The sequence below is a fragment of the Rhineura floridana genome, chromosome 1 (assembly GCF_030035675.1).
Source record: "Rhineura floridana isolate rRhiFlo1 chromosome 1, rRhiFlo1.hap2, whole genome shotgun sequence".
Classification (NCBI taxonomy): Eukaryota; Metazoa; Chordata; class Lepidosauria; order Squamata; family Rhineuridae; genus Rhineura; species Rhineura floridana.
The window spans coordinates 41,299,561-41,313,814 of NC_084480.1; the positions used below are offsets into that span (position 1 = coordinate 41,299,561).

Here is a 14,254-nt window from a genome sequence, read left to right on the forward strand (position 1 = left end):
TAAAGGAGTCACTGGTGCCCAATGAAAATGGGGCAGGAGGAAAGAGGTGGTCCACCTACCCACCCCTGGCATTCCGGGGCATCTACGGGTCTAAGGTGAGGAGGACGGTCCGCGAAGCATCCACGGTAGCACGATGTGCCTGGGCGAAAGTTCACGAAGCCGGAGGAGACGTCGGGGGATGGGAGAGAGGCACGAAGACCCGCACACCCCCGGGCCTGCATTCCCTACCCTTCTTCCAGCCACTCCTTCTCCCCCCAAAAGGGTTTCTTTCTGCGGTCCCTCCCCCGCTCCAGTCACTGCGTACAGAACTTGCACTTGACGATCTTCTGGAAAGCACTTTGGAAATCTTTGTTGAAGTAGGCGTAGATGACCGGGTTGAGGAGGGAGTTGGAGTAGCCCAGCCAGTTGATAACGGCGCCCAGCCAGTCCGGCATGTAGCAGGAATCACAGAAGGGCAAGACCAGGGCCACGATGAAAAAGGGCAGCCAGCACAGGATGAAAGTGCCCATGATGATGCCCAAGGTCTTGACCGTTTTCCTCTCCCGGGCCAACGCCGTCTTGCGCTTGGCCTCGGCGTTCTTGGGCTCATTCTTCCTCTCGGTGCCCGGCGTGGCGACTCCGGAGCCGGCTTGGGAGTGGTGGCGGTGGTGGTGGTGGTGGTTGGGCAGGGGCAGGTGGCTCTTGGTGGAGTTGGAGGGAGTCACCTCGAGGATCTCCAAGGCGCAGGCAGCCACGGGGCCGTCCTCTCCCAGCCGGAGGGCCCCGTTGACACAGGCGCTGCTCGACCCTTTGGGCTCCACTGCGCTCTTCCAGTTTTTGGGCTGCGGCAGCTGCTGCTGCTGGGGACCACCGTTGCTCCTCTTGGGCTCGCTGGAGGGCGAGGCGGAGAGGCAAGTGTCCGCCACCTTCTCCGCCTGCTGCTGCTGCCGCCGTCGCTGCTGCTTCTTGTCGGCTTTCTTGACGGTCTTGCGGATCCGGAAGCGGGCCGCCTTGAAGATGCGCCCGTAGAGGACCAGCATGAGGAGCAGCGGGATGTAGAAGGCGCCGAAGGTGGAGTAGATGGTGTAGCCGGGGTCCTTGCTGATGGTGCAGGCGTTGGGGTCAGCCCTGTCCTCGGGGGTCCGCCAGCCCAGCATGGGCGGGATGGAGATGAGGAAGCCGATCAGCCAGGTGAGGCTGATGAGGACGGCGGCCCGCCGGGGCGTCCGCTTGTTGACGTAGTCGATGGGGTCAGTGATGGCCCAGTAGCGGTCCAGGGCGATGGCGCACAGGTGCAGGATGGAGGAGGTGCAGCACAGCACGTCGAGCGAGTTGAAGATGTCGCAGGTCACCTGGCCCAGCGTCCACTTGCCCAGCACCTGGTAAAGGGCGGCCATGGGCAGCACCAGCACCGACACCATCAGGTCCGTGACGGCCAGCGAGCCGATCAGGTAGTTGGCCACCGTCTGCAAGGAGCGCTCCAGGGCGATGGCCGCGATCACACAGGCGTTGCCCAGGACGGCGAAGAGGATCAGCGCGCCCAGCACCACCGACGTGCCCAGCTGGTAGCCCAGGCTCGCCGCGGGCGCCGGGCTGGTGGACTGGCTGCCGGTGGTCACGGCCGCCGTCGTCGCCGCCGTCGTGCTGTTGGGCATCTCCATGGCGGAAGGGGAGGAGCGGGGGGCCAAAGGAGGCAGGGCCGCCTTCACTCCGGAGGCGGTGGCGGCGGCGGCGGCGGCGGACAGCAGCGCTTCCCGAGGGTCACCACCATGGCCCCCCGACGGGACGGGCGGAGGGAGGGAGGGAGCGAGAAAGGTCGCCTTGCTGGACTCACACGCCCCTCGGCGGGCTAAGGCCAGGCAGCGCCTCGGGCCAGCTCCAGCCCCGATCCGGCTGCATCTCCGCCTCCCCTACTTCCTCCTCCTCCTCCTCGGCTGGGCATCCCTGGGAGCAGCGCCGAGCACCCCCTCCTCGCCCTCGCAGGTCCTCCTCCCTTTCTCCGCCGTGGGCCCCCACTTGCTACTGGCTGCCTCTTCTTCCTCTTCCTTCTCCAAGGCTCTCTGCCGCTCTCCGGCTCCTGCCCGTCGCTTCTTATCCTCCCTTCCGTATCCCCCCCCCTCTCTCTCGCGCGGAGCTCGGCTTCTCTCAGCCTCCCGTCGCGCTTTCCGTCCCTTTTTTGCTCAGTTTGCGGCTTTTCCTGGGGCTGCTCCCTCTGTCGCGCCCTCCTCTTCTCCCCCCCGCCCGTCCCCCTCCCTCAGCCTGGGTCACCTTTATTCTTACATGTATCTCACTCTCCTCCCAGGCCCACTTGCTTCTCTTCTCCCTCCTTTCTCTGCCCCCTCCCAGCCGCCTCGCCCTGGCTTCGGCGCCCCTTCACTAGCCCTTGCTCCTCCTGCCGCCGCCGCCGCCTCTTCCTGCAGCCGGTCCCCACCTGCCTGCTCCCTGCAGCCCGTCCGCCCTCCCTCCCCTCGACTCCGGGTCCCTCTCCCACTGCCACTCACTCTGGTTTCTTTCCTCCTTCAGCCTTTGGGGTCCCCCCACCTCCTCTCCTCCTTTGCCTTGTTCTCATTCTCAGCTGTTCACCGAGTAGTGCTGATTTCTCTGGCCTTCAACCTTTTGTTGAATGCCCTCCAGCCGCACACACGCACTCCCGATTCTCCTCCTCTCCGGTTTCTTTCCTCCCTCCTCCTTGCCTCTGCCCCCTCCCTTTCCATTCTCCGCTCCCTCACACCACCCCACACCACCCCACACAGACAACGTCCCCACACGCGCGCCTTGCCCGAGTTGGTGGCTGCTTCTCGACGGGTGGTGTGGCATTCTAGTGATGGGCCGTGGTCTGGATGGAGTTTGGAGCAGCGAGCAGCAAGAAGGGAGCAAGGAATAGGAAGGAGGCTCGGGACCGTAACACACACTCACACACTCACACACTCACCATCCTTCTGTGGGAAACTAAACGGGTTAGAGTCTCTGAGGGAGGGGGGGAACCCCCTACGAGAGTCAAGCCTACCCTACCCTCCATCACAAAGCTCCAACTAGTGCCGCGGGAGCGATGACGATCGCTACCAGAGCAAAAGTTAGTTCTAGTGTGTAGGGGCTGAATCTACCCTTCCCCCCTTTAAAAAAAAACGGTCCCTGCATGTCTGTTGGTGCGCTCTCACGTCTGCCCTGCTTGGTAGAGTTTACCCAGCCGGAGGAATGGGGGAGGGGAGAGAGAAGAGCTTGACAAGGAAAAAGAGGAGGACTGGGGACGTCTCTTCTTTCGCTCCGTTTCCATGCAAGCGGCTGGCCCGAGGAAGCAACAGACCTGTAGCAGGGAGAGGGTCGGGGACGGGGGGCTTCGTCCCTCCAATTCCCCCCTATTTTTTTAAAAAAATGAAATTTATAACACGAATAAAAATTCTCTCCCCACTCAACTTTTTTGGATGCCCCCCTGAACTTTTAATGCTGGTTACGGGCCTGGGAAACCATTCCGCTCAGCTAGCAGAGGATGACTCGTGAGGCTTGCCAGGACCGTGTGGAAGGGATCGCCCTTCGCCCGCCGCCTGGTCCTCTACCTAGAATCCGGCGTTTTACAAGGAAGGCAGCGGCGGCAAACGGGCATTCCTCCGCCTCCCCCCACCTTCCACGCGGTGAAAGATTCATTTCTTCTCCGTCTGCCCAGCCCTGGGATTTCAGCACCCTGGACAGCGCTAAGCTTCAAAGGCGTTTGTCGCCACCTGCAGGCGCGCCACTTCGCGCTGGGAGTCGAAGCTCCCGTACCTACGGCTGGAGACTCGAAATCCGCCCCAGACTTCTGGAGTGTGAGAGAACGGTCACGTTTCGACACACACAAGCAGCTTCCAGCTGCAAGCGCTTCACGTCTTTAAACGTCGTTTCAATCCGTCTGCCCGAAAATGCCCTGAAACGCCATGTTCCCTTTCTCACCTCAGGCCAGCGGTTAAAAACACGGTGGGAGCGGGGGAGTGCATAGGTTGGCCGCTTGAAAGCAAAGGCTCCGTCTTTCGTTTTCCTTCTACTCCTGTCCCTGTTATTGAACATTTGTGTTGCTACCATTTCACAGACGGGTAAACCGGACTGCTGTGAAGCTGAAGAGCAGCCGCGTTTGGGTGTGGGTACCTGCCTGGGGGTTGCAATGAGTCGTTCCCTTTAGCCCAAGGAAAAGTTCTTGGTAAGTGCCGACAGATGAAAAGCAAACGTGGTTTGGATCGTTTGGAAGGGAATCCATTAAGGACAGCACTGAAATTCCAAAATGAAAGATGCCGGCACGCAAAGGCTGGAGATAAGCCAGGCTTCCTGCTTTGAAACACCCCGTTCCTAATAGCAGATGAGCTTCAGGGATCTTCTAAAGAGGGCTGTTATTAAGCAGGTGGGGAAAAGGTACTCTACATATATCAAAGGTACTCCTTTTCTTAGTTACCACTTCAGGCTTGAGGGCAGTGCTTTGGCAATCAATACAAGAACACAGGAACATAGCCTTATATTAAGTTGGACCATCTAGTTCAGTATTGTCTACACTGACTGGCAGTGGCTCTCCAGTTTTTCAGACAGGAGGCTCTCCCAGTCCCAAGCCCTATCTGGAGATGCTGAGGATTGAAGCTGGGACCTTCTGCATGCCAAGCAGATGCTTTACCATTAAGCTCCCTCTACAGGTTCCAGGAAAGCCAGTGTGGTGTAGTGGTTAAGGTGTTGGACTATGACCTCAGAGACCAGGGTTTGAATACTCACACAGCCATGAAGCTCACTGGGTGACCTTGGGCCAGTCACTTCCTCTCAGCCTCCGAGGAAGGCAATGGGAAACCCCCTCTGAATACCGCTTACCATGAAAACCCTATTTAAGTTGGGATCGACTTGAAGGCAGCCATTGCCATTTCACATGTTTCAGGGCTGACTCTTAGAGATCCTCAGCTCACATAAAAACTTTTATATGTTATAAGCACAAGGGACATACAGTTACCAGGTACTTTTTATTGTGTCCAATAATAATAATTTATCTTAACTTAAAGGGAAATAGTATTTTTCCATTAAGGAATGATGATTTGTATGCTTGCTAAACCTTACCAGAAGGGATGGCAACTCGTATACCAGCTACAGAGCTTGTTCCGTTTATGGGTTCATTGTCCACCGTGCTGTACTTTTGTTAAACATGGATGACTGTGCACATAATTTTTCTAAGCTCTTCCATTAAAGTAAATGAATTGTTGTATCATGGGAAAAAGGTACTCTGAAAATAATTAGTTGGACAGCACAATGATCAATAAAGGAATGGGGGCAGGGAGACCATGACAGGTTGCTATAGTGTTATGTCCTTGAAGTATCTTAAGATGGATTTGTTTACATGGTGTCCACTCAAATCATTTCACAGCACAGCACCAGAAAGCAGTTTAAGAAAATCCCAACCATGCTGATTGTCACTAGACACTAGAAATAGAATGTGGGGAGGTTGTCTCAGTGGGGAGTTTGTCTCAGTGTTTTTGAAACTGCCCTCTGAGTTCTGTCCTCTCACACACACAGCCCCCAAACTGAGGATCCATTCTGTCTCGTTCTCTCTCCTCAAAGGAAAGTTGCACTGCAGGAAATTACAATGCAACCAACTATTGAAATTGCTGATCTCCAGAAGATAAAGGATGTTGCAGCTTCACTTGATGGAGGGAGGCAAAAAAAAATCTGAAAGAGAGCGCGAAATGAGAACAGTATCTCTGGGAACAATCTGAAATGAGCATCAGATTGGCACATTGTAAATAAATGTGTTGCTAGCCAGTAAACATTTCCAAAAGAGTTTAGAGGGTTTGCGTCTGATGACAATTAGCTGACAATTTTATTTTGTTGACAAGAATGTAAGTTCCGTTGGAAGACGGAATTAGAAAATCCTGAGCAAAATAATATTACTATGATGGTGGGATTTTCAGCATCTTTTTTCCAAATTTCTTTTAATGAAGAAAAGAGATTTTCCCATTCAGTTTGCTCTCAGACATTTTTAGAATTAAGTGTGGCTTATAACAATGTTCTTATATATGCTACTGTTAAGAACATGATTTACAAATTGCATTGCTGGATCAGACCAAAGGTTTATCTAGTCATGAATTCATTTTCCAACCATGGCAGCCAGATGCCCTTGAAAAGCTCATTAGCAGGGTATGATGAAAATAACTACCTCTGTAGTTTGCTCCCAATAAGGAGCAATCAAGTACACTGCCCTGAAACACAGGCACTTCATTTTTAGCTATAATATATACTACTAATAGCAAATTCATTGTCCAAGTGCCAATACTTACGTAGCCAAAGTAGAATTATCCATGCACAAAGCAGGCTTTGGGAACCCCAATATCTGCAGAAGTACAAAAATTAGGGGGACAAAAGAACCCCCAAAACAGTCTAGTGAGGACTGAGCATGGTCAGTGGCCACAGAACACTGAGGGAGATGGGAGTGGAAGGGGGTGTTTGGAGGGGGATGGAAAACCAGGGAGAAAGGAAGAGTGGAATGGAATATTCTGGAAAAGGCATGACTGGCTAAATGGATAGGACTCTGAATAGAAGCACTCCTAATTGCAACATTTTGTTGCAGGTGCCCCTTGTCATGGTTAATACAATTAGACCCAGCCTATCTCAAATAATTACAGGTATTATGGGTAAAGTAGTCGTGTGTGAAACCTGTAGGAAGAAATTATGCTTCCATTTCCATGGGAGAATGAATTGCCCTTTTGAATTTCAGCTGCCGCTGGCCTCCCACCAATACATGGAAAAAATGAATATTATTCCCATTATGAGGAAGCCCTTCATATATTCATACATGTCTCCTTTCCTGAGCTAAACATTACACTATGGGTTTCATGATCCTAAATCTACAAAAACTGTCATTTTCAGCAGGGAGATTCCATGAGCTTACATAAAAGGAGCCATAGATCAGTGGTAAGAGCACGTTCTTGATACACCTATAGCTCCAGGCACTACCACAGTTAAAATGGATCAGAGGTGGCAGGGAAGGGAGAGGATTCTACACAAGACCTTGGTGAACCTGCCAGAGTAAATCATTTGGTGCCCTTCAGATGTAGATCACTTGGTGCCTTTCAGATATTTTGGACAACAACTCCCATCAACAGGCCAGTGTGTGGCCAAGTTATGGCCAAGGACCTCTGAGGAGCCCCTCCTTCGGATAGGAGGGTGGAGCCTGCTCTGCAAATCTTGGAGAGGGAGCTCCCTGACACATACACACCAATACAGGCTTCATGGGCTTAAATAAGCCGCCTGCCTGTTGCATTAGCACATCAGTGTGCACACTACATGCAATTTGTGTGCCATAAATAGAGATGGCAGTAGCGGGGTCCCTAAGGGTTTAGGTGGCATTGATGGGAGTTGTAGTCTAAAATATCTGCTGGCATTGATGGGAGTTGTAGTCCAAAATATCTGGAGGACACCAGATTGGTGAGCACTGATCTAGACCTCCAGATGTTATTCGATTCCATCAGTCCCAGGCAGCTACAATTGGCTATCAATGGTCATGGATCATGGGAGATGTAATCCAACAACATCTGGTGGGCCACAGATTCCCCATGCCTGACCAATGCCTGACCAAGCAAGCCTAAAGTTTCCCAGAGTTGTGAGCCATGAGATAGATAAGGATCAAGAAATGTTTCTTCTGCAGAGCTGTGACTTAGGCAGCAAGTAAACTGGCAGTAAGCTCCATTGAACTTCTGAATAATATGTCTAAGATTTGGCTTGCAATTGTTTTATTTTTTGCCTGAGAGAGAAACACCACCTTTGGGGGGGGGATATAATTTCAAATTTCCTGGCTTCCTCTAATCTGTCTGTTCTCACAGCTAGGGGGAGAGGGAGAGGGAGAGAGAGAGAGAGAGAGAGAGAGAGAGAGAGAGAGAGAGAATTATCTGGGAAGGACAACTGTGTTTGAGGGCTCCAACTTCTCCTTACACACCTTATACAGATATGTATATGTAATGACTTCTCAACACTTTTTCTTTTCTTCTTTGTTAACTGAAAAGTGGTCTTGGGAGACTGCAGTCAGGAGTGGAAGAGTCAGTGGCAGGAGCATGAGGTACTTAACTATTGTCACAACTTTCATTGTTACACTCAAAATTGCTTCCCCAAGCAACTCTCTTTCCCTCAATTGAAAAATATGTGGTATTTTAACTGGGGAGAAATATCTGGAAATAATTTTATGATGATATTATTGTTCTATTTTTATTTTATGTATGGTTTGGGGGTTCTTTTATGTACACCACTTAGAAGTGCAAATGATTAAGCAGTATATATATGTTTTAAATAAATAAATAAATAACACATAATAAAAGCATTAAGGACCCATTTTCCCAGAACTCTTCAACTAACATGTCACTAAGTTCAGGTATCCTGCTAATCATGCAGTAGTTTTGAGCATTATTCTAGCATGTACCCAGGTGAGGTGGTTGAGTGATGTTCTTTCTCAATTTTACATGCTAGACTTAAGCCTTGACATACTAGTTCAGGATGATGTTTCCCTGACACCCTCTGCTTCTCATGCTGGATCTAGGACAGAACTGGACACCCTGGAAAAAAAAACTTGTGAATGTTGGACATTGCCAGGGCTGGAGGAAGTGGTTAAGGCATACAGATTAGGATGGCAAAGAGATGAACTGAGAAAACCTCTTCCATCATAACAAGGTGTCAAAGAGCAGTGAGCAACATATTCTATTTGTGGTAGATTTCCATCCAGCATCTCCTATCACCGAGCAATCAGGGAGAGCTACCCATTGCTGGCAAACTCTGAACATCTTGCTAGAGCCATCAGAAGGCCTCCTGTTGTAGCATTTCACCAGCCTCCTAATTTGTGCAGACTGTTAGTGAGAGTTGTGCTGAAGCCACCTATCAGCAATCCTGGTCTCATCCTTGTCACTCCAAATGCTGTATCACATGTGTGTACCTCAGGAAGATAGCTACTTTCACAAGCACTAGGGCAGGATATATTACATCAAACAGAAACACCTGCAGGTCTTGCAATATAATTTATGTCATCGAATGCAAAAGATCAGGATGTCATATCCAATATGTAGGAAAAACCACAACTGACCTACGCACATGCTTCAGAAACCACAAATCGGCAATCTTAACAATAAAGTGGAGCAACCAGTTGCAAAACATTTCAACATTGAGGGTCACAGCCTGTTGGACTTTTCCATAACAGCTATAGAGATGCCAACAGATCCAGCAGCATTAACTAAAAGGGAGAACTTTTGGATATCCTCTCTGGACACATTGGCACCACATGGCCTAAACCTGGAGGACAGTACCACCACTACTTAGCTTCTGCAAATGAAGCCCCTCTGAGCATTCCATCCTCAAAGCTCTATAACTGCCACCTTGGTAATAGCATTTGTATGTTAGCAGCTGATGAAGGTGGAAGCCAAAACATTTTGGTAATATAATAAAAACTCTGTTTTGTTAATCACAGTTACATGCATATATATTTTAGGTAATTAACGGAATCCCTATAGGGATCCAGAGGAAGCTTGGGTGAAGTTCTGTTTGTTGCTTTCAAAACGATCGATCTGTCTGTCTATCTGTCTATCTTTCTATCTATTTGGGAGTGGTACTAAAGGGACTAAAAAGTAAAAATTAAAATAAAAAGTGTAAAATCAGTCTCAGGCTCTCCCATCAGTCCCTCCAAAGGCTCTCTGGTACAAGATGGTTTTCAAAAATCTCCAGAAAACCATCAGGGAGGGAGCAGAGTGGGCTTCTTGGGGAAGGGTATTCCAAAGCTTGGCGGACACAGCTGAAAAGGCTCTCTCCCGCATGTCTGTCAATCCAACACATCTTTCATTCCAGGCACGCAGAGGAGACCAGAGGCAGATGATCTTAAATCCTGGGCAGGTAGATATGGGCATAAGCGGTCCCTCAGGTACATTGGTGCAAGGCCGTTTAGGGCTTTAAAGGTCAAAACCAGCACTTTGAATTGGGCTCAGAAACAAATTGGGAGCCAGTGGAGTCAATAAAGCACAGGGATGATATGCTCCCTACGCTGTGCTCCAGTTAACATTCTGGCTGCTGCATTTTGAACCAACTTTAATTTCCAAACTGTTTTCCAAAGCAGCCCCAAATAGAGTGTGTTACAGTAGTCAAGCCTCAATGTCACCAATGCATGTGTCACTGTGACCAAGTCAACTGCCTCCAGGAACGGATGCAGCTGGTAGACCAGTTTGAGTTGGCCAAAAGCACTCCTGGCTACCACAGCCACCTGATATTCAAGTAGCAGGGCAGGATCCAGGAGGACTCCCAAACTTCAAACCTGCTCCTTCAAGGGGAGTGCAACCCCATCCAGAACAGGTTGCAACCCTATCCCTGGTGCAGTTTTCCCCTTGACCAGCAACACGTCTGTCTTGTCTGGATTAAATTTCAGTTTGTTAGCCCACATCCAGCAGTTCACAGTCTCCAGGCACTGGTTTAGAATGAACACTCCCTCCCTGCAGTCAGGTGGTAGGGAGAGATAGAGATGAATGTCATCAGCAAATTGATTACATTGTACTCCAAATCTCCTGATGACCTCTCCCAGCAGTTTCATATAAATGTTAAAAAGCATGGGAGAGAGAATGGAGCCCTGCAGGACCCCATAGGCCAATGGCCAGGGGGTTGAGCAGTAGTCTCCCAGCACCACTTTCTGGGTCCTGTCCATCAGGTAGGACTGGAGCCACCGTAAAACAGTGCCTCCCAATCCCATCCCAGCTAGACGGCTCAGAAGGATACCATGGTCGATGATATTGAAGGCCGCCGAGAGGTCCAGCAGCACCAGCAGGGATGCACTGCCCCTGTCTGATGCCCAGAGTAGGTCATCAAGCAGGGCGACAGAGGCAGTCTCTGTCCCATGATCAGGCCTGAAGCCTGATTGAAAAGGGTCTAGGTAGTCCAATTCATCCAGGAAAACTTGGAGCTGAGCATTCACCACCTTCTCAATCACCTTGCCCAAAAAGGGCAGATTAAAGACTGGGCAGAAGTTGTTAAAATCTGCAGGATCTAACAAAGGCTTCTTTACACAGCCTTCTTCAACAATGAAGCTTTAGAACCTTCCCTTAGGGAGGTATTAATTAAATATGCCAACCAGCCAGCCACTCCCACTCCGGCAGATTTGATTAACCAGGATGGGCAAGGGTCAAGAGAGCAATTAGCGGCCTTCATTTCTCTCAGAGTCCTGTCCACATCCTCAGGCTTTACAAGCTGAAAAGTATCCATAGAAAAATGACCAGAGGAAGCCTCGGGGACATCTGGCACAACTGTAGTTAATGAGGAGTCCAAGTCAGTCTAAATGCGAGCAATTTTATCTGCAAAGTGCCTCGCAAACATGTCACAACGAGCAACTGAGGGCTCAGAGTCTAACGTAGGGCCAGAGCCCAAAAGACCCCGAATCACCCGGAAAAGCATCGCTGGACGGCACTGAGCAGATGCAATGGTGGCAGAGAAGTAAGCTTTCTTAGCTGCCATCACCGCCACATGACAGGCTCAAAAATGAGCTCTAGCCTGTGTTCAGTTGGAAGCCGATTGAGTTTTTCTCCATTGATGCTCTAGCCATCGTCCCTGCCATTTCATCAGGCCCAAGGTTTGAGTAAACCAAGGTGTATTGTGGGCCTTCCCTGGTGGGAGAGGGCGCTTTGGAGCACTTCCAGAATAAGATCTCTTGCATTCACCAAGACTTAGACTCCAAAGTTATAGCAGTGGAATCAACTGAGGTCTCCGGAGCACAGTCTGGTCATATTTTGTTGGATGAGTTTCAATTGGTACAGCTTGAGGACGTTGACAAGGTGCTTGGACTGGTGCGTGCAACCACTTCTGTGTTAGATCCTTGCCCCTCCTGGCTAATAAAAGCTAGCAGGGTGGGCACTGCTGGTTGGGCCAGTGAAGTGATTAATGCCTCACTAGGTGAGGGAGTGGTCCCGCACTGCCTTAAGGCGGCGGTGGTGAGACCGCTTTTGAAGAAATCTTCCCTGGACCCAGATAATTTGAATAACTATAGGCTGGTAGCAAATGTGCCATTCCTGGGCAAGGTTCTGGAGAGGGTGGTTGCATCCCAGCTCCAGGCACTCTTGGACGAAACCGATTATCTGGATCCATTTCAATCGGGTTTCAGGCCCGGTTTTGGTACGGAGACAGCCTTGGTCGCCCTGTATGATGACCTGTGTCGAGAGAAAGACAGAAGGAGTGTAACTCTGTTGATTCTCCTTGATCTCTCAGCGGCTTTTGATACCATCGACCATGGTATCCTTCTGGAGAGGCTTGCGGATTTGGGAGTTGGAGGTACTGCCTGGCAGTGGTTCCGCTCCTATCTGGCAGGCCGTCTCCAGAAAGTAGTGCTTGGGGAGCATTACTTGATACCCTGGGCGCTCCAATATGGAGTCCCGCAGGGATCAGTTCTGTCCCCCATGCTCTTTAACATCTATATGAAGCCACTGGGTATGGTCATCAGGAGTTTTGGAGTGCGTTCTCATCAGTATGCTGATGATACGCAGCTCTACTTCTCCTTTTCATCTTCTTCAGGTGAGGCTGTCAAGGTCCTAAACCGATGCTTGGCCGCGATAATGGACTGGATGAGAGCGAACAAATTGAAGCTCAATCCAGACAAGACTGAGATGCTGTTAGTAAATGGATCCCCTGACCAGTTGGATGTTCGACCTGTTCTGGAAGATGTTACACTCCCCCTGAAGGAGCAGGTGCGTAGCTTGGGAGTCCTTTTGGACCCGTCCTTGTCACTTGAGGCACAGGTGGACTCGGTAGCACGGAGTGCTTTTTACCAACTTAGGCTGGTGGCCCAGCTACGCCCGTATCTGGACAGGGAACATCTTACCTCAGTTATCCATGCTCTGGTAACCTCAAGATTGGACTACTGCAACACACTATACATGGGGCTGCCCTTGAAGACGGTTCGGAAACTGCAGCTTGTGCAGAATGCAGCGGCCAGAGTAATAACCAGGACCAAGCGGTCAGAACATGTGACACCAATTCTGGCCGGCTTGCACTGGCTGCCTATACGTTTCCGGGCCCAATTCAAGGTGCTGGTTTTGACCTATAAAGCCTTACACAGCACGGGCCCACAATACCTGGTGGATCGTCTCTCCCGATATGAACCTACCCGTGCACTATGCTCAACATTGAAGGCCCTCCTCCGGGTGCCTACTCAGAAAGACGCCCGGAAGGCGACTACAAGAAAGAGGGCCTTCTCGGTAGTGGCCCCCGAACTATGGAACACCCTTCCTGATGAGGTACGCCTGGCGCCTACTTTACTGTCCTTTCGGCGCCAGGTGAAAACCTTCCTCTTTGCCCAGGCATTTTAATATTTTTAATATTTTAGTATTTTAGTATCTTTATTATTGTTGTATATGTCAGTTACATGTTTCATCTGTTTGTTTAATTGTTGATTTGATGATTATGTGGTTTTAAAATTGAAATGTAAATTTATATTTTTATTGTTGTACACCGCCCAGAGAGCTTTGCTATGGGTGGTATAAAAATTGAATTAAATAAATAAATAAATAAATAAATAAATAGTGTCCATCGCTTAAGTCACTTCCATATTCCAGAGATTGACAGGGGCTTTGGCAGCCATTCTGGGAATATCCCCCAGAGCATTCAGGAAATCATCCAGATCCATGAGTCTCTGGGGGCGGACCATCTTAATTGACCCTTCACCCCTGAGAAGGTTACTGGGGGCACAAAGTCTAAACCTTGTCAGGTTCCATGAGAACAGAGTCACTAAGTACCCCATCACCCTCAGATCACTCTCTTCCTGTCCTGAACAAAACACAAGATCAAGTGTGCGTCCTGCCACATATGTTGGTCCAAATGATATTAAAGACAGCCTCATGGTTGTCATGGCAGCCGTGAAGTCCTGAGCGGCACCTATGAGTCTAACCTCAGCACATATGTTGAAGTCACCCAGGACAACTAGCCTGGGGAACTCCAACACCCACGCTGAGACCCCTCCACCAGCTCAGGGAGGGAGATTGTTGGGCAGCAGGGTGGACGGTACACCAACAGAATCCCCACTCTGTCTCACGGACCCAGTGCAAGGCACACACACTCAAAACTGGAGGTGTTCGGGACAGGGTACCTGACAGGGGAGGTGGATTCCTTGCAGACAGTTGTGTCCCCCATCTCCCCATCCCCTGGATCTAGGCTGCTGGAGTGCCACAAAACCTGGTGGGCAGCACTGGGAAAGTCCTACTCTGCTCTGGTCATTTAGCCAGGTTTTGGTAATACAAGCAATGTCAGTGCATTCATCCAGGATTAAATCCTGAATTAAAGT

The 14,254-nt window shown here is 50.1% G+C and overlaps 1 protein-coding gene across 1 annotated transcript; it reads right to left on the bottom strand.

Moving 5' to 3' along the window:
* Positions 1–293: 293 nt before the first annotated feature.
* On the bottom strand, positions 294–1,640 carry HTR1A (5-hydroxytryptamine receptor 1A). The gene has a single exon (XM_061607450.1). It carries the CDS (start codon positions 1,638–1,640, stop codon positions 294–296), a length of 1,347 nt encoding a protein of 448 aa, XP_061463434.1.
* Between the last annotated feature and the right edge of the window lie 12,614 nt (positions 1,641–14,254).